At 41.0% G+C, this 17,919-nt stretch overlaps 1 protein-coding gene across 33 annotated transcripts in view; it reads right to left on the bottom strand.

The window, feature by feature from the left end:
* RAD52 (RAD52 homolog, DNA repair protein) overlaps positions 1 to 17,919 on the bottom strand; it is a 59,020-nt gene that overhangs the window by 7,043 nt on the left and 34,058 nt on the right. For 17 of the 33 annotated variants that reach the window (XM_060113986.1, XM_060114010.1, XM_060114017.1 and 14 more), the window contains 8 exons: positions 13,453 to 13,737; positions 13,079 to 13,203; positions 12,622 to 12,711; positions 11,359 to 11,460; positions 10,675 to 10,768; positions 10,365 to 10,492; positions 8,722 to 8,840; positions 7,787 to 7,862 (listed from right to left, as the gene is read on the bottom strand). In XM_060113986.1, the coding sequence (XP_059969969.1) occupies positions 7,787 to 7,862; positions 8,722 to 8,840; positions 10,365 to 10,492; positions 10,675 to 10,768; positions 11,359 to 11,460; positions 12,622 to 12,693 (591 nt within the window). In that variant the 5' untranslated portion in view covers positions 12,694 to 12,711; positions 13,079 to 13,203; positions 13,453 to 13,737. Of the gene's footprint in view, positions 1 to 7,786; positions 7,863 to 8,721; positions 8,841 to 10,364; positions 10,493 to 10,674; positions 10,769 to 11,358; positions 11,461 to 12,621; positions 12,712 to 13,051; positions 13,204 to 13,452; positions 13,738 to 14,388; positions 16,683 to 17,919 lie in introns of all 33 variants that reach the window. The other 16 variants (XM_060113989.1, XM_060113990.1, XM_060114002.1 and 13 more) reach the window with 7 other exon arrangements.

Below are 17,919 nucleotides of genomic sequence, written 5' to 3'. Positions count from 1 at the left end.
TCCCACATGCTGCAGAGCAACTAAGCTCATGCGCCACAACTACTGAGCTTGTGCTCTAGAGCCTGTGAGCCACAACTACTGAGCCCGCATGCCACAACTACTAAAGCCCATGTGCCTAGAGCCTGTGCTCTGCAACAAGAGAAGCCACTGCAATGAGAAGCCTGCTCGCTGCAACTACAGACAATCTTTGCAGCAACGAAGACCCAACACAGCCCAAAATAAATAAATTTATTAAAACAAAAACAAAAGAACTGGACAGTCACATGCAAAAGAATTAAACTGGACCACTTACACCATACACAAAAATTAACACTGGATTAAAGACCTGAAACCATAAAACTCCTAGAAGAAAACATAGGCACAGTAAGCTCCTTGACATTGGTCATTTTTTATTTTTTATTTTTTGCGGTATGCGGGCCTCTCACTGTTGTGGCCTCTCCCGTTGTGGAGCACAGGCTCTGGACGCGCAGGCTCAGTGGCCATGGCTCATGGGCCCAGCCGCTCTGCGGCATGTGGGATTTTCCCGGACCGGGGCACGAACCTGTGTCTCCTGCATTGGCAGGCAGACTCTCAACCACTGCGCCACCAGGGAAGCCCAACATTGGTCTTGATGGTAATTTTTTTGTATTTGACACCAAAAAGCAAAGACAACAAAAGCAAAAATAAACAAGTGGGACTATATCAAACTAAAAAGCTTCTGACAGCAAAGGAAACAATTAACAAAGTGAAAAGGCAACCTACTGAATGGGGTAAAAAGTTTGCAAATGATATAACTGATAAAGCATTAACATTCAAAACATATAAAGAACTCATACAACTCAAAAGCAAAACCAAACCAAAACAAAACAATCCAATTAAAAAATGGGCAGAAGATCTGAATAGATATTCTTTCAAAGAAGACATACAGATGCCCAACAGGTACATAAAAAGATACTCAACATCACTCACCTACAGGGAAATGAAAATGAAAACCACAATAAGATAGCACCTCACACCTGTCAGAATGGCTAGTATCAAAAAGACAAGAGACAACAAGTGCTGGTGAGAATGTGGAGAAAAGGGAACCCTTGTGCACTGCTGGTGGGACTGTAAACTGGCATAGCCACTATGGGAAAAACTATGGAAAACAGTTTCCTGAATAAATTAGAAACTAAAAATAATAATTATTATAATAATAAATTAGAAAATAGAACTACCATATGATGCAGCAATTTCACTTCTGGGTATTTATCCAAAGAAAAGACAAACAGTAACCCAAAAAGATATGCTCCGCCATTTTCACTGCAGCATTATAACAGCCAAGACACGGAAGCAACCTAAATGTCCACTGATAAAGAATGTAGTATATGTATCTACAACGGAACATTATTCAGGCATAAAGAAGAAAATTTTGCCACTTGCAACAACATGGATGGATCTTGAGGACAATTTGCTAAGTGAAATAATTCAGAGAAAAATAAATACCATATGATCTCACTTATATGTGGAATCTAAACAAACAAACAAAAACTGAGCTCATAGATAAAGAGAACAGACTGGTGGTTGCCAGGGTTGGGGGGTGGACAAAATGGGTGAAGGGAGTCAAAAGGTACAAACGTCCTGTTATAAAATAAATAAGCTCTGGGGATGTAATGTACAGCATGGTGACTATAGTCAATAACAATGTATTGTATATTTGAATGTTGCTAAAAGAATAGATCTTAACAGTTCTCATCATAAAAAAAACTGCATCTATGTGTGGTGATGGAATGTTAACTAGACATTGTGGTGATCATCTTGCAATATATAAAAATACTGAATCATTATGTTGTACAACTGAAACTAATATACAGGCATACCTCAAAGATATTCCAGGTTTGGTTCCAGACCTCCACAATAAAGCAAATATAGAAATAAAGCAAGTCACACAATTTTTTTGGTTTCTTAGTGCATATAACAGTTGTGTTTACAGTATACTGTAGTATGTTAAGTGCGCAGCAGCATTATGTCAAAAAAAAGCAATGTACATACCTTAATCAAAAAATAACTTATTGCTAAAAAATGCCAACCATCACCTGCCAATGCAGTTGCCACAAATCTTCAATTTGTAAAAAATGCAATTATCTGTGAAGTGCAATAAAATGAAGCACTATAAAACAAGGTATGCCTATAATGTTGTATGTCAATTATATCTCAATTTTATAAAAAAAGTCAAAGACAGAGAAATCTTGAAGACAGCAAGAGAAAAGCAAATCATCACATACTGGAGTGCCTGCCTAAGATTATCAGATTCCTCAGCAGAACTCTTACAGGCCAAAATGGAGTGGGATGATATATTCAAAGAATAAAAAGAAAAAAAGAAAGAAAAAACTGCAAGAAAAAACTTAGCCAAGAATAGTGTATCCAACAAAAGTATCCTTCAAAAATGGAGAAACTAAGATTTTTTTCAAATAAACAAAAGCAGAGGGAGTTCATTACCACTAGACTTGCTCTACAACAAATGCTAAAGGGAGTCCTTCGAACTGAAACAAAAGGATGCCAGGCAGCAACATGAAAATAAAATGTTCTCCAGTAAAGGTAAATACATGGACAAAAATGGTAACCTGTATTGTTATAATTTTGGTACACGGAATTTAAATGAAAAAAACCATTAAAATTATATAATGAATACAGATATTAAATGTAAAAACCATTAAAACTTTTATAACTATGTTAGTGGACATACAATAATATGAAGATGTAATCTGTAACATCAATAACATAAAGTGGGGTTGTAAAGGACTAGAGTTTTTGTATGCAATTCAAGTTATCAGTTTAAAATAGAATGTTATAACTTTAAAATGTTTTATATAATTGCAATGGTAACCACGAAGAAAATATCTATAGGATATACACAAAATTAAACAAGAAGGGAATCAAATCATGTTACTACCAAAATAATCAACACAACACAAAGGACAGCAGTAAGAGAGGAAAGAAGGGACAAAAAAAAAAAAGCTAAGCTACAGGACATACAGACAACGATTAACAAAATGACAATACTAAGCCCTTCCCTATCAATAATAAAGGTAAATGGATCAAACTCCCCAACCAAAAGCCATAGATTGGCTGGATGGATTCAAAAAACAAGATACAACTACATACTTCCTACATTAGACTCACTTCAGATCTAAAGATGTAACACAGGCTGAAGGTGAAAGGATGGAAAAAGATATTCCATGTAAATGGTACCCAAAAGGGAGCAGGGGAGGCTATACTAATATAAGAAAAAATAGACTTTAAGTCAAAAACTGTTACAAGAGACAAAGAGGACATTCTATAATAATAAAAGGGTCAATTAACTGTGAAGCTATAACAACTATAAATACTTATATACCAAACATCAGAGCTCCTAAATATGTAAAGCAAACTTTGACAGATTTGAAGGGAGAAATACACAGCAAGACAATAATAGTAGAAGGCTTCAGTACCCTGCTTTCAGTAACGGATAGAACCAAACAGAAGGTCAATAAGAAAACAGAAGATTTGAAAACTACAGACCATATGGACCTAAGACATATAGAGAATATTCCACCCAACAACAGCAGAATATACATTCTCCTCAAGTACAAATGGAATATTCTCCAGGAGAGACCACATGTTAGGCTACAAAACAAGTCTTAAATTGAAGAAGACAGAAATTATACAAAAAATATCTTTGCTGATCACAATGGAATGAAACTGGAAATCAATGGCAGAAAGAAAAATGGAAAATTCACAAACGTGGAAATTAGTACTTTCTTAAGACAACCAATGGGTCAAATAAATCACATGGGAAATTAGAAAATATCTTGAGACAAATGAAAATGAAAACACAGCATACCAAAACTTACATATGCAGCAAAAGCAGTACTAACAGGGAAGTTTCTAGCTGACAAAAGCTAGGAGAAGATAGGAAATAAAGCTTAGGGCAGGGCTCCCCTGGTGGCGCAGTGGTTGAGAGTCCACCTGCCGATGCAGGGGACATGGGTTCGTGCCCCGGTCTGGGAAGATCCCACATGCCGCGGAGCGGCTAGGCCAGTGAGCCATGGCCACTGAGCCTGCGCGTCCGGAGCCTGTGCTCCGCAACGGGAGAGGCCACAACAGTGAGAGGCCCGCATACCACACACACAAAAAAAGATGATGAGAATACTATGAACAGCTGTACACCAACAAATCAGATAGCCTAGAAGAAATGGATACATTCCTAAAACACACAACCTACCAAGACTGAATCATGAAGAAACAGAAATAGACCAGTAACTAGTAGAAGAGTGTATTAGTAAACAAAAACCTAATAACAACAAAAAAAGCCCAGGACTAAATGGCTTCACTGGAAAATTCTACCAAACATTTAAAGAATTAACACCAACCGTCAAACCCTTCCAAAAAACTGAAAAGGAGGGAACACTTCCAAGTTCATTCTATGAGGCCAGCATTATTCTGATACCAAAGCCAGGCAAAAACACTATAAGAGGAGGGTGGGAAAAAAGACACTACAAGAAAACTATAGACCAATATCCCTGATGAATATTGATGCAAAAATCCTCAATGAAATACCAGCTAACCAAATTTAACAGCACATTAAAAGTATTATACACCATGACCAAGAGAGGTTTATTCTTGAAATGCAAAGATGGTTCGACATACACAAATCAATCAATGTGATCCATAACAAAACCACCTGTTCATCTAAATTGATGCAAAAAAAAATGTCTGACAAGATTCAATATTTATTTCATGATAAAAACATTCAACAAATTAGGAACAGAAGGAAACAACCTCAACATAATAAAGGCCATATATGAAAAGCCTACAGTTAACATCATACTCAATGGTGAAGACTGAAAGCTTTTCCTGGAAGATCAGGAACAGGGCAAGGATGCCCACTCTCACTACTTCTTAAGATATTGGAAGTCCTAGCCAGAGCAATTAGGCAAGGAAAAAAAAAGGAATCCAAATTGGAAAGGAAGAAGTAAAGTTATCTCTGGTTGCAGATTACTTGATCTTCTATGTAGAAAACCCTAAAGACTCAACAAAAAACCCCTGTTAGAATTAATAAATTCAGCAAAGTTTCAGGATACAAAATCCACATAAATAACAGTTGTGTCTCTATACACTAATAATGAACAATCAAAATTAAGACAACAATTCCATTTACAATAGCATGAAAAAGAATAAAATACTTAGGAATAAACCTAACCAAGGTGAAAGACTTGTACACTGAAAACTATGAAACATTGCTGAAAGAAATTAAAGAAGGCACAAATAGATGGAAAGACTTCCCATGTTCATGAACTGGAAGACTTAATATTGTTAAGATATGCATACTACCAAAGTGGTCTACAGATTCCGTGTAAAATTCCAATGGCATTCCAATGGCATTTTTTGCATAAATAAAAAAATTCATCTTAAAATTTATAAAGAATCTCAAGGGACCTCAAATAGCAAAAATAATTTTGAAAAAAAAAGAACAAAATTGGAGGACCTCCTGGTTTCCAAACATATTACAAAGCTTCAGTAATCAAAACAGTATGATACTGCCATAAAGACAGGTGTATAGGTCAATGTAATAATACAGAAAGCCCAGAGATAAATCCTCATGTATGACCAAATGATCTTTAGCAAGCATGCCAAGACTACACAATGGGGAAAGGAGTCTCTTCAACAAATGACGTTGGAAAAACTGAATATCCACATGCAAAAGAATGAAGTTAGACCTGTATCTTACATCATATACAAAAATAAATTCAAGATAGATTAAATACCTAAATATAAGACCCAAAACTATAAAACTCAAAAACACAGGGGAAGAAAAGCTTCACGACATTGAATTTGGCAATGATTTCTTGGATATGACACCAAAATGCAACAAAAAAAGCAAAAATATACAAATGGAGCTATATCAAACTTAAAAGGCAAGCTATGGAATGGGAAAAAATTTTGCAATCATATCTCTCATAAGGAGTTAATAGCCAGAATATATAAAGAACTCCTACAACTTGACGACGAATAAATCAAATAGCCCAATTAAAAAATGGGCAAAGAACCTGAGTAGACATTTCTCCAAAGATGATACACAAATGGGCAATAAGCACATGAAAAGATGTTCAACATCACTAATCATCAGAGAAATTCAAATCACACCCATTAGGATGGCTACTATCAAAAAAACAGAAAACAACACATGTTGGCAAGGATGTGGAGAAATCAGAACCCTTGTGCACTGTTGGCCGAGTTGCAAAATAGTGCAGCCATCATAGAAAACAGTATGGAAGTTCCTCAAAAAATTAAAAAAAAAAAAAACACCATACGATCCAGCAACCCGACTGCTGGATATATATCCAAAATAACTGAAAACAGAGTCCTCAAGAGGTATTTGCACATCCACGATCATTACAGCAGTATTCGCAACAGCCAAGAGATGGAAGCAACCCAAATATCCATTAATGGATGAAGGGATGGAGAAAATGTGATATATACATACCATGGAATATTACTCAGCCTTAGAAAGGAAGGAAATTCTGACACCTGCTACAACATAGATGAACCTTGAGGACATTATCCTAAGTAACACAGCCAGTCACAGAAAGACATAAATTGTATGACTGCACTTACATGAGGTATTTAAAATAGTCAAATTCATAGAAACAGAAAGTAGAATGGTGGTTGCCAGGGGCTGAAGGAAGGGGTAAAAGGGGAGTTTATGGGTGCAGAGGTTTCCATGTCATAAGTTCTGGAGATATGTTTCACTACTGAACTGTACACTTAAAAATGGTTAAAATGGTAATTTTCATGTTATGTGTTTTTTACCACAATGTTTTAAAAAAAGAAAAAACTACAATATCCCTCATAAATATAGCAGAAATCCTTAACAAAATATTAGCAAAGTGAGTCCAATAATACGTAAAAAGGATTTAGAAAAAGGAAAGAAATGGAGTTTTTTTGTTTTTTGGGGTTTTTTTGCGGTACGTGGGCCTCTCACTGTTGTGGCCTCTCCCGTTGCAGAGCACAGGCTCCAGACGTGCAGGCTCAGCGGCCATGGTTCACGGGCCCAGCCGCTCCGCGGCATGTGGGATCTTCCCAGACTGGGGCACGAACCCGTGTCCCCTGCATCGGCAGGCGGACTCTCAACCACTGCGCCACCAGGGAAGCCCCAAGAAATGGAGTTTTGACAGCTGCCAATTGACACACACCTCTCTTAGGGGCAGCACAAGAAAAAGAACCCCTCAAGTACCAGAGAGGGAAGGCTGCCCAGGGTGGTGGCACTGCAGGGACCCAAAGAACCACAGGAGAAGCAGCCACACTCCACCAGGCAACAGGAATGCTCCAGAGCCTGACTGGCCCAGGCATGCTAAACTCCAGACCCCATTCTCCGAAGGCAAATGCACAGATCACATGACACGCAAGTACAGAAACAAGGGAGAGCTAAACCTTAAAGACACCCGAGCTAAGGAAGAGCAGGAAGGTTGAACGGGTGAGGCTCTGAGTGTTTGTAAGAAATGGCAGTGGTGCTGCAAGGGATCTGTGCTCCTTCTGCCTCACAGACCACTGCCAAGTTCTCTCTACATAAGAGACAAGTAACACAAATGCTCCAGGCTTCAATTTCCTCATGGGTACATTAAGGTAATTGGTTCCTGCTGGCTCTTATGTTCAAAGTTGTCTGAAATACATCCCAGCCAAGTCTTCACTTTTTCTCTCTCCATCACCGAATACTCACTCATGACACAAAAGCATCATCAGTTTCACCTTTACTGCAATGCATTCCATTCCCCCACTTCTAACATACCTGGTGTGGAAGCTTGTTTAGTGACCTCAGATAGTCTTTGTCCAGAATACAATTTCCAAGTGCATTCCCGAAACTTCTAAGGGTAAGAAAAAAAAGGGGAACGGGGTTGAGAACGTTATATGTAAATATCAGAGGACAGAACTACACCCTTTGTACAAGCTGCTTCTCAACACAGCAGAGGAAATGGACTCTGATAAGCATTCAAAAATGTTCACTACGCATCTGCATCAGGTTCTGAGAATACAGCAGTGAGCACAACAGTCACAAACCCCTGCCCTCAGGACGGGCAGTGAGCACAGGAAGGCTGAGCAAGCACGCACAAAATCCCACTAGCTGTACCTCCCAACGCGGAACACAAATTCCACAGCAGAGAATTGTCTCCCAAGGACTGCTCCAATTCCCCAGTAATAGTGAGCACGCACACTTCAGGGGCACAAACCTCCGTGACCAAAGTTCTTTACTTGGGATAGCTGGATTCCCCCACGGGTTATGGTACTGCACATTTTTAGTGCATGTTTTACATGTATTTTTCTGGTAATTCAATTCTCAAAGGCATCTATGACCCAAAAAAAGGTTAAAAACCCTGGTTTATGAAACGAAGTTAACTATGTTACATATACATAATGAAGAACTGTGTAGGTGTATTAAAGAGAATGAGGAAACAATCTATGTGCTCGTGTGGAAAGGTCTCCAAGACACACTGCTGATGAGAGGGGTGGAGAAGGCAAGGTCAAGTACAGAACAGAGAACACAGGATTCTGTCACTTACTCCCCCAAAAGTGGGCCCTCAGCATAAAGAAGCACTGGGGAAAGACAGAAGAGAGCAGGAAAACAGGCTGCACAGGGCCAAGGGTGGGAGGAAGACTTATGTTATTTCGACTTCTGAACCACGTGGATGTTATTACCCAGAGCTGAGAAGAACAGGATCTGCCTACCTCAGTGCTCGCTTCAGCCCATCGGTCACTGCCTCCTTCCTCGCCTTCTCCAAAGACAAGGCTTTGGACTTGAGGCCCTCGCTGACACCATAGCCCACATCCTCATGATACGAACCATCCTGGGGACAGAAAAGGAGTTCAGGGTCCAACGTGAGGAGCTGCAGCCCTGTCCCTGGCTGCAAAGCTCTCCTCTTCCTCAAGCGTCAGTGTGCAGACTGGTTGGACAGAGCCCAGGGCCTGGAACACAGGCGGAGTTGCCAGAGTCCATTTCCAGGGCTACTTCCTGGACCGGATCTGCCTAGAGATGTGCCCATGCTCCAAGTGCAAGACAATTCTCCTTCCTCTTCACATAACCAGGCACACACCTGACCCGCCTCACATCTTACTAAGACACATTACCCACACTATGAGAACCTCTGGGGCACCAAACCAAAAATTTGAAATATTATATTTAACAGATTCTAACGACTGGACAGCAAATCCTCTCACAAGTCAGGTGGTACCTGTTTCTCGGCTTCTACCAAAAGTGAAGGTGGGCCTGATCAAGCTGTTGGCTGACAGAGCTGAGTATAATGTTTGATGACAGCATTGGGATTTCTGATAGATAACTCAGAAGGAGTCAAAGAAATGAATGACATTGTAACGAAACTCATTCATTCTCAGTTTGTTTATGTGAATAAGGTTCTCGGTAGTATTTATAAAAATAAGTCAGAATAGAATTAATGCTAAATGTTTAGTCTAGGAATAAGTAGTATTAACTATGGATATACAAACTAACTGAATAGAAAACCAACAGCTCATCCATCTTATCAAGAAATGCATTTTCCATAAAATTTTATTAAATATAAATATTTTGATGTAGTTATGTTGTGTCTTCAACATAAACACAACTGACTAAATTGTGTATTAATAGCACCTGTAATATCAATAGTAACTCAATCCAGAAGAAATTTCTCAATAGTTAGAGCCTTAAGGTCACTGGAAATTTATCCCCTAAAAATTTTACACACACACACACACACACACACACACAGAAGTATACTAAGATTATCATTAATAAAAGGTTTTCAATCATATATCTTATATTAGGATAAAAGCCAGAGGGGAAATGGAATGGAAATACGTGTTCAAGAAGAAACAATGTAAGATGCCTGATGACCGAAGAATAACTTGCTCAAAAAAAGGAAAAACAGGGACTTCCCTGGTGGTCCAGTGGTTAAGGCTCCATGCTCTCAACGCAGGGGGTCCAGGTTCAATCCCTGGTTGGGGAACTAGATCCTGCATGCGCAGCTAAAGACCCTGCACGCCACAACTAAGAACCAGTGCAACCAAATAAATAAATAAATATTTTAAAAGAAAAATAGCTTGCGCGTGTATTTTTTTAAATGGATGACAGCATTTAATCCTCTATGTATTTAGAATACATTGGTATGTGTTAAAAAGATGTAACAGATTTATTTTAGAATGTAAAATTTTACAATATGCCAAAAAATACACCCTTACAACTGTTTATATATATGGTGAAAACTGAGTCAACTTAAAAACGTGCAAGAGAACAGAGTTCCTCAAAATTCTCTTAGGGGCACATGAGGGAGGATGTCTGAACCACCCCACCCCCTCTCTGGGTCCCGAGGCCTCCGTACCTGCTCACTCTCCCACCTGCCCCGTGCCTGCAGGCAGCACGTCCCCTCCATCACCCTCACCTTCAGCTGGACTCTCACAAATGCACAGACGCCCACGTAGAACTTGCCATTGTTAAGGTCAACAAAATCTAGGAGTGGGAAAGAGAACCAGTTGAAGAGGATACTGATCCCTGTGCCTCACCTGTATTCCTCCTGCTGGCGACTGAGCACACCTTCCCTAGGTCCTTGCCTACAAAACACTCCTGCCAGAAGTCAGCCAATGCCAACGAAGGGAAACGAAGAAGCAGCCACTGCCAGGAAGCATACTCACCCACGTTCTGTTGTGTGATAGAGTGTGCCCAGCCATTGTACCCAAACATCTCATTGGCCAGATTAATTACCCTGTGACCCTCGATGTAACACACCTGGAAAAAAAATTTAAAGAAGAAAAAAAGCTTGTTAAAATTCCTTGCCATACTTAAATGTGGATCAAAATTTACTTAATCTGGGCTTCCCTGGTGGCGCAGCGGTTGAGAGTCCGGGGACACAGGTTCGTGCCCGGGTCCGGGAAGATCCCACGTGCTGCGGAGCGGCTGGCCCAATGAGCCAAGGCCACTGAGCCTGCGCATCCAGAGCCTGTGCTCCGCAACAGGAGAGGCCACAGCAGTGAGAGGCCCGCGTACCGCAAAAAAAAAAAAAAAAAAAAAAAAATTAATTTATTCCTTACCAGCTTTTTTGGCAAAACCACTCCTAAACATTCCAGAGAATTTCTCAGTGAACTTAATTCAAAGATCTTCCAGAGGAGCCAGTTAGAACTAGTGTCTTGGGCCAGGCCATGCTTGGGCCACTGCAGATGACAGTGAAGGCTGGAACCCATCCCCGCCCAAAGACACAAACGTCCACTAACAGTGAATGAGAGACCTTCTGAATCCATGAGGACCAGAGAGGGAGTTGGCAAGTTCATGGAAATGGTCGGCACTGTGGGCGCCCACTTTTCAGGCATGTAAACTCTTACCTTCTGGCCTCCTCCAGCCATGCGGCTACTTATGTATTCTGGGCCCAGCCTCTGCCTCAGAGCATTCTGGATGGCCTGGTACTCTTCTGCTGTGTATTGGTACTGTAATCCAGAAAGGGAAAATTAAACTGACATTTCCACCATTCCTTATCAGCAAGTCTCCAACTTTTTGGTCTCCAGACCCCTTTACACTCTTCAAAAGTACTGAGGATCCTATGAGCTTTTGTTTATGTGGGTTATATCTATCAATACTAGGAATTAAAAATGAGAAACTCTGCAGGCACACATTCCAGTAACCATCAGAGCAATGATATCAGCACATGCTATACAGTCTCTGGAAAACTCCACCCTCACTCATGAAAGAATGAGAGTGAAAAAGGCACAGAGTATTTTAGTATTATTATGAAAATAATTTTGATATCACAGACTCTGAAAGGCCTTGTGGACCCCCAGGGGTCACTGGACCACATTTTGAAAACCACTGCCTTAGATGTTACTAATACGTTACCATCCCTACAAAACTTTCTCGAGCCAGAACTGGGAAACTGGAACTTCCCTCCTCGGAGTCTATATGACATGTATATAGGCAAGGGAGTAGGAGAGGAGAAAACATGACAGAGGAAGCCTTGCTTCCATTTGTCCTCTTCTCTAGCCCAACAATGTCCCATCCTACACATAGAGAAATACACTCCTACTTGTTTAGATTTTCATCCCCTCAGTACTTTTCCCCTTGCCCTATTTAAATGGAATAAGTACACACAAATAGATTTCTGGTAAGACAAAGATAGAATTTGCGGGGACAAAGCAAGAATCTCCCTTATATGCACGGAACATCTCCACAAAGAGTACAACACCAGAAACTTTGGATGCCTCCAAAAAAGAGATCTGGGTGACATATGGACAAGAGTGATAGGAAATAGTGAGACTTTTTACATACAGTCTGTTTCATTTTGAATGTTACAGCATATGAAAATGTAATCTATCCAAAAAATAAATAAAATTTAAATCTAAATGTAACCCCCAGTGCTGCTAAAGTTCCAAAATGCCGTCAGAGCTTGTCAAAGACTCCCAAATGATGCACTTAAATGAAAAAAAAACAATAAAACCGCTTACATGTGTATGATGGCGCTCTACCAATGGCTTCCCCATACCTTTTTCACTTGACCTCATTAAGTGAATCATTAAGTGAATCATTAATCATTAAGTGAATCACCTTGCTGTACTTAACCTTATTCCTTCCAGGTATGAAAAAAACACACGTACCTGACCAAAGCATAATACAGAGTTGCCACCAGCAGGATGGCCACTAAGAATTGCTTCTTCAGTCCCAGACATGTTGATTCAGGCTGACCTCTAAATAAAAAGATTAAAAAAATTATCTCAAAGAATGCTAGTGGTAAAAGGCAAGAGCCTCTACTAAAAATCAGATGAAGTAACTTTCCTTGCATACTTTAAACACTGACCCAGTCAAGGGCCAAGTTCCTCAGTGCTTAGCTATCACCTAACAAGCCACTGAAAATCCTTTAGGGTCTGCTTCTACCTTTCTGCTAAAATTTTGCTAGCATGGTGGTGCTATTAAAGGTGATTTTTACAATAAGAATGTATTGTATGTTATAATTACAATGTTCATAATTGAAAAAGTCAAAATTACAAAAGCATGCTAGGGGAGAGCTAACAACCAGCTTATGACCACCTGCTATATGGGCATCGTGACCCTGACCTCTGTGGGGTTGAAGAGGAAACAGGCCACGGTAGCTGAACTGCTGTTGCGGAGCCAACACGCCAGCAGGCGGGAGGAGTGTAACAGACGTGACGCAATGGAAGAGCCAGATGGCACAGAAGACCCTGTGTTCAGAAAGGGCACAGCATTAAACCACTAGTAGTCCCTGCAGTTTCTTTATCGCCTGGGACCTTGTTACAAATGCACATTCTCAGGCCCCACCCCAGACCCACTGAATCCAAAACCAGAGGCGAGGCCCATGTTTGAGTGCTGGACCGAGCCCACCCCATGATTCTGACACAAGCTCCAGTTTGAGAGCCACTGCATTAGACTGAGACCACGCAAGTGTGCAGTCTATTAGAAAAGAGAATTACCCTCAGAAAAAGCAGCTGCAGCTGGCTGACCGGCTACCTGAGTGCCCCACACGCCTCAGATCCAACAAAGTTGGGCCTCAGCACATCTGCATGCTATAAATCTTCAGACTGTTCACTCACAGTAGGACCACAAGTCTATGAACGTCAACCAGTATGATTCCCCACGCAGTGTTCCAAGACGCTGTTTAAGAGCTGACATTTCAAATGGTGATTTCTGGCTCCATCACCCACGAGGTCTTGACCAAGAGAAAAATCACATAATCTCTCTAAATGACGTTTCATCATCTAGAAAACGGAGATAACAGTAGTATCTACATTTCCTAGGGGTTCTGTAAAGATTAAATGAGAAACTGCATAAAAACTGCATTAATGCAACTAGAGATTATCATACTAAATGAAATTAAGTCAGAAAGAGAAAGATAAATATATGATATCACTTATCTGTAGCATCTAAAATATGACACAAATGAACCCATCTGCAAAACAGAAACAGACTCACAGACAGAGAACAGACTGGTGGTTGCCAAGGGGGAGAGGCTTGGGGCAGGGATGGAGTCGGAGGTTGGGGTGAGCAGATGTAGGCTTTTATGTATAGAACGGATCAACAACAGGGCCTACTGTACAGCAGAGAACTACATTCAATATCCTGTGATAAACCATCATGGAAAAGAACATAAAAGAAAGAATGTGTGTGTGTGTGTGTGTGTGTGTGTGTGTGTATATATATATATATAAAACTGAATCACCTTGCTGTACAGCAGTAATTAACACAACACTGTAGATCAACTCGACTTCAACTTAAAAAAAAACTACATCACAAGAGTGCCTGGCACATACGAAATACTAAATAAATGTTAGTTATTGCTAAGTTCTTGTTAATTTTCTTACATACATGATGATGAAAATGCAGAAAACTAAATGATCATAAAACATTACCTTTCAGGACTTCCCTGGTGGCGCAGTGGTTAAGAATCCGCCTGCCAAGGCAGGGGACACGGGCTCGAGCCCTGGTCCGGGAAGATCCCACATGCCGCGGAGCAACTAAGCCCGTGCGCTCTAGAGTCCTCAAGCCACAACTATTCAAGCCCGCGCGCCTAGAGCCCGTGCTCCACAACCAGAGAAGCCACCGCTACCAAGAGTAGCCCCCGCTCACCACAGCTAGAGAAAGCCCACGCGCAGCAACGAAGACCCAACACAGCCAAATAAATAAAACAAATATATAAATAAATAAATAAAATACAAAAAAAGTTCTTAAAAAAAAAACATTACCTTTCAGCTAAGAAATGGTAAATTTATTTATAATCTTGCACTAAAAAGTAGGATAGTGGCCTATACTAGGTTAGTCAATAGTTAGTGTCTAAAATTGTTGAATCAAGAAATAGTGGAATGAGGATATTACTTAGAACTATAAATGCTAGAAAAGACAAGTAAAAGAACGAAACATCTCTTAGGAGTGGTGCTGGTGTGAAGAACAGTGCAGCAGGGCTCGCCTTTTTAAAAATAAAACTTTTAGTGCTATTTCCTTTTCAAATATGTGCATGTATTATTTTAATAAAGATAAAAACTTAAATACCTGTTCCATAAAGCAGGGGTCAGCAAACTTTTTCCATAAAGGGCCAGAGAGTAAATATGTTAGGTGTTGCAGGTTATATGGTCTCTGTCACTACTTCACTTTGGCGTTTTAGCGTGAAAGTAGCCATAGACAATACATAAATGAATGGGCGTGGTTGTGTCCCAATAAAACTTTATTACACAAATGAACTTATTTACAAAACAGAAAGAGACTCACAGACTTAGAAAACAAACTTATGGTTGCCAGGGAGGAAGGCCGGCGGGGAGGGATAGATTGGGAGTTTGGGACTGACATATACACACTGCTATATTTAAAATGGATAACCAACAGGGACCTACTGTATAGCACAGGGAACACTGCCCAATATTCAGTAATAACCTAGATGGGAAAAGAAATTGAAAAAGAATAAATACATGTATATGTATTAGTGAATCACTTTGCTGTACACCTGAAACTAACACAACACTGTTAATCAACTAGGCTCCAATATAAAATAAAAATTTAGGGACCTCCCTGACGGTCCAGTGGTTAACACTTGGCACTTCCACTACAGGGGACATGGGTTCAATCCTTGGTCAGGGAACTAAGATCCTGCGTGCCACACAGCATGGCCAAAAATAAATAAAATAAAATAAAAACTAAGAAACAAACAAAAACTTTATTACAAAAAGAGGTGGCAGATTTGGCCCATAGGTCACGGAGTGGGATACTAAAAAGTTGTAGGTGAACAGGATATTCACAAAGTTTCAAATGAGAACCTATCTGGTTATCTGTTAAAAACAAGGGTATACACTGCAAATGTGCTAATGCCACTGAACTGCATGCTTAAAAATGGTTAAAATGATAAATTTTACATTATGTACATTTTACCACAATTTTAAAAAAGGAGGGAAATAGCTTAACACAGAAAAGATTTCTATCTCACTCACGAAAGATTTAATACAGTCTGGCAGCCCTGTCCATCTTATAGCTATGCCGTCTGGCATGTGTGACCCCTGAGGTCATCGCTGCAGGAGTAGGCAGAGCTGGAGCAGTCACACTGGCTCATAGCTGCCTTAGCTGTGACATGCATCACTCTGGTCACAGTTCCCTAGACAGAACTAGTCACATGGCCCCAGAGGCTGGGAAATGTAAGAAGGCATTTAAATATTTGGTGAGTACTGTCTCTACCACATCCATTTCTCCCCACTCCAGTAGGAGCCCCTAGAAGGTGGGGAGTTCTTCCTGACTCTCTGTGGCACCCCCAGGGCCTAGCATAGTACCTTGCTCATAGTAGGTGGTCAGGAAGGGAAGTGTCTGAATATTAAATGAACGGATACACCAGTGAATGAAATACATAATGCAGGATATATAGACAAAGTATATATTTTAATTCTAGAAACTAATTTTATAAGGCAAGTTACACTTCTCACATTTAAAAAGCAATTTGTTTCTACTTTTTTAAACAATCTTATAAGATTCAATATATTGGGTTTCCCTGGTGGCACAGTGGTTGAGAGTCCGCCTGCTGATGCGGGGGACACAGGTTCGTGCCCCGGTCCGGGAGGATCCCACATGCCGCAGAGCGGCTGGGCCCGTGAGCCACGGCCGCTGGGCCTGCGTGTCCGGAGCCTGTGCTCCGCAGCGGGAGAGGCCACAACAGTGAGAGGCCCGCATACTGCAAAAAAAAAAAAAAGATTCAATATATTGAAAAAACGACAAAACCAGTCTCTGTCCATAGACTAAAACATGGAATTATTCTTTTTTCTAAAAAATTTATTTATTTATTTTTTGGCCACGTTGGGTCTTTGTTGCTGCGTGCGAGCTTTTCTCTAGCTGCAGCGAGCAGGGGCTACTCTTCGTTGCGGTGCGTGGGCTTCTCATTGCGGTGGCTTCTCTTGTTATGGAGCACGGGCTCTAGGCACGCAGGTTTCAGTAGTTGTGACTCACGGGCTCTAGAGCGCAGGCTCAGTAGTTCTGGCGCATGGGCTTAGCCGCTCCATGGCATGTGGGATCTTCCTGGACCAGGGCTTGAACCCATGTCCCCTGCATGGGCAGGTGGATTCTTAACCACTGCGCCACCAGGGAAGCCCTGGAATTATTCTTTTTGCCAGTTTTAACTTTGGAAAAAGTGCTTACTGCTCCGCCTCCCTTTCTAAAACTGTCCACAAACCATTTTCCTGTTATAAAATTAAAATCTTTATTGTAGAAAGCTTTAAACATATCAAAAATATGGGAAGAAGTAAAATGCGGCTGGATCCCCACCAGCAACAGATAGCTGTTATCTTCTTCACATATGACTGTGCTTGTATATGTGTGTTCTATGTGTATGTACATGCGTATCTGTTAAACCAAAGTAGATTCCCAATGTATCAGGCGTATCTTACGCAGGACCTCAAGTCTTGGCCCTGCCTGTCTCTGAGGCCTCAGACCACTGTCTCCACCCTGGCTGCCATTAGGAGGACCACATACGCGAGGGCACAACCCTACGGCCCCTACTTCCTGCTCACAGGGATGCCTCTTACCTCCCACCCTTGGCCTCCCTCCTGCATTTGAGGTGTGAGAACCCGTGGGACCCACCTGATGCCCACACATGCACAATCTGCACATCTGGGGGAGGTGATGTACCACGGGGCAAACCTTTTACCAGGGAGACAAAGGCGCTGAGGAGTAAATCCTCTCCTCCCCTCATTTAGGTGGCTGTCCTGGGGTGTGGCTCTTTATACCTCCTCCAAGGAGACAGCTTAAGGAAACCAAGCAATCAGCTGTCCTTGTTACCAAGGGGTGGCCAGCTTGGAAATGCACGCTTGAACTGACTTCATCTTCCATCTCTCCTCAATCCCCTTTTCCCTCACTTCTGCTTCCTGGAATTGCACTTCCTAAAAAATAATAGCACATAAGCTTTTGCCTCAAGC

The sequence above is a fragment of the Mesoplodon densirostris genome, chromosome 11 (assembly GCF_025265405.1).
Source record: "Mesoplodon densirostris isolate mMesDen1 chromosome 11, mMesDen1 primary haplotype, whole genome shotgun sequence".
Taxonomy (NCBI): domain Eukaryota; kingdom Metazoa; phylum Chordata; class Mammalia; order Artiodactyla; family Ziphiidae; genus Mesoplodon; species Mesoplodon densirostris.
This window is presented reverse-complemented; position numbering and strand designations above follow the sequence as displayed.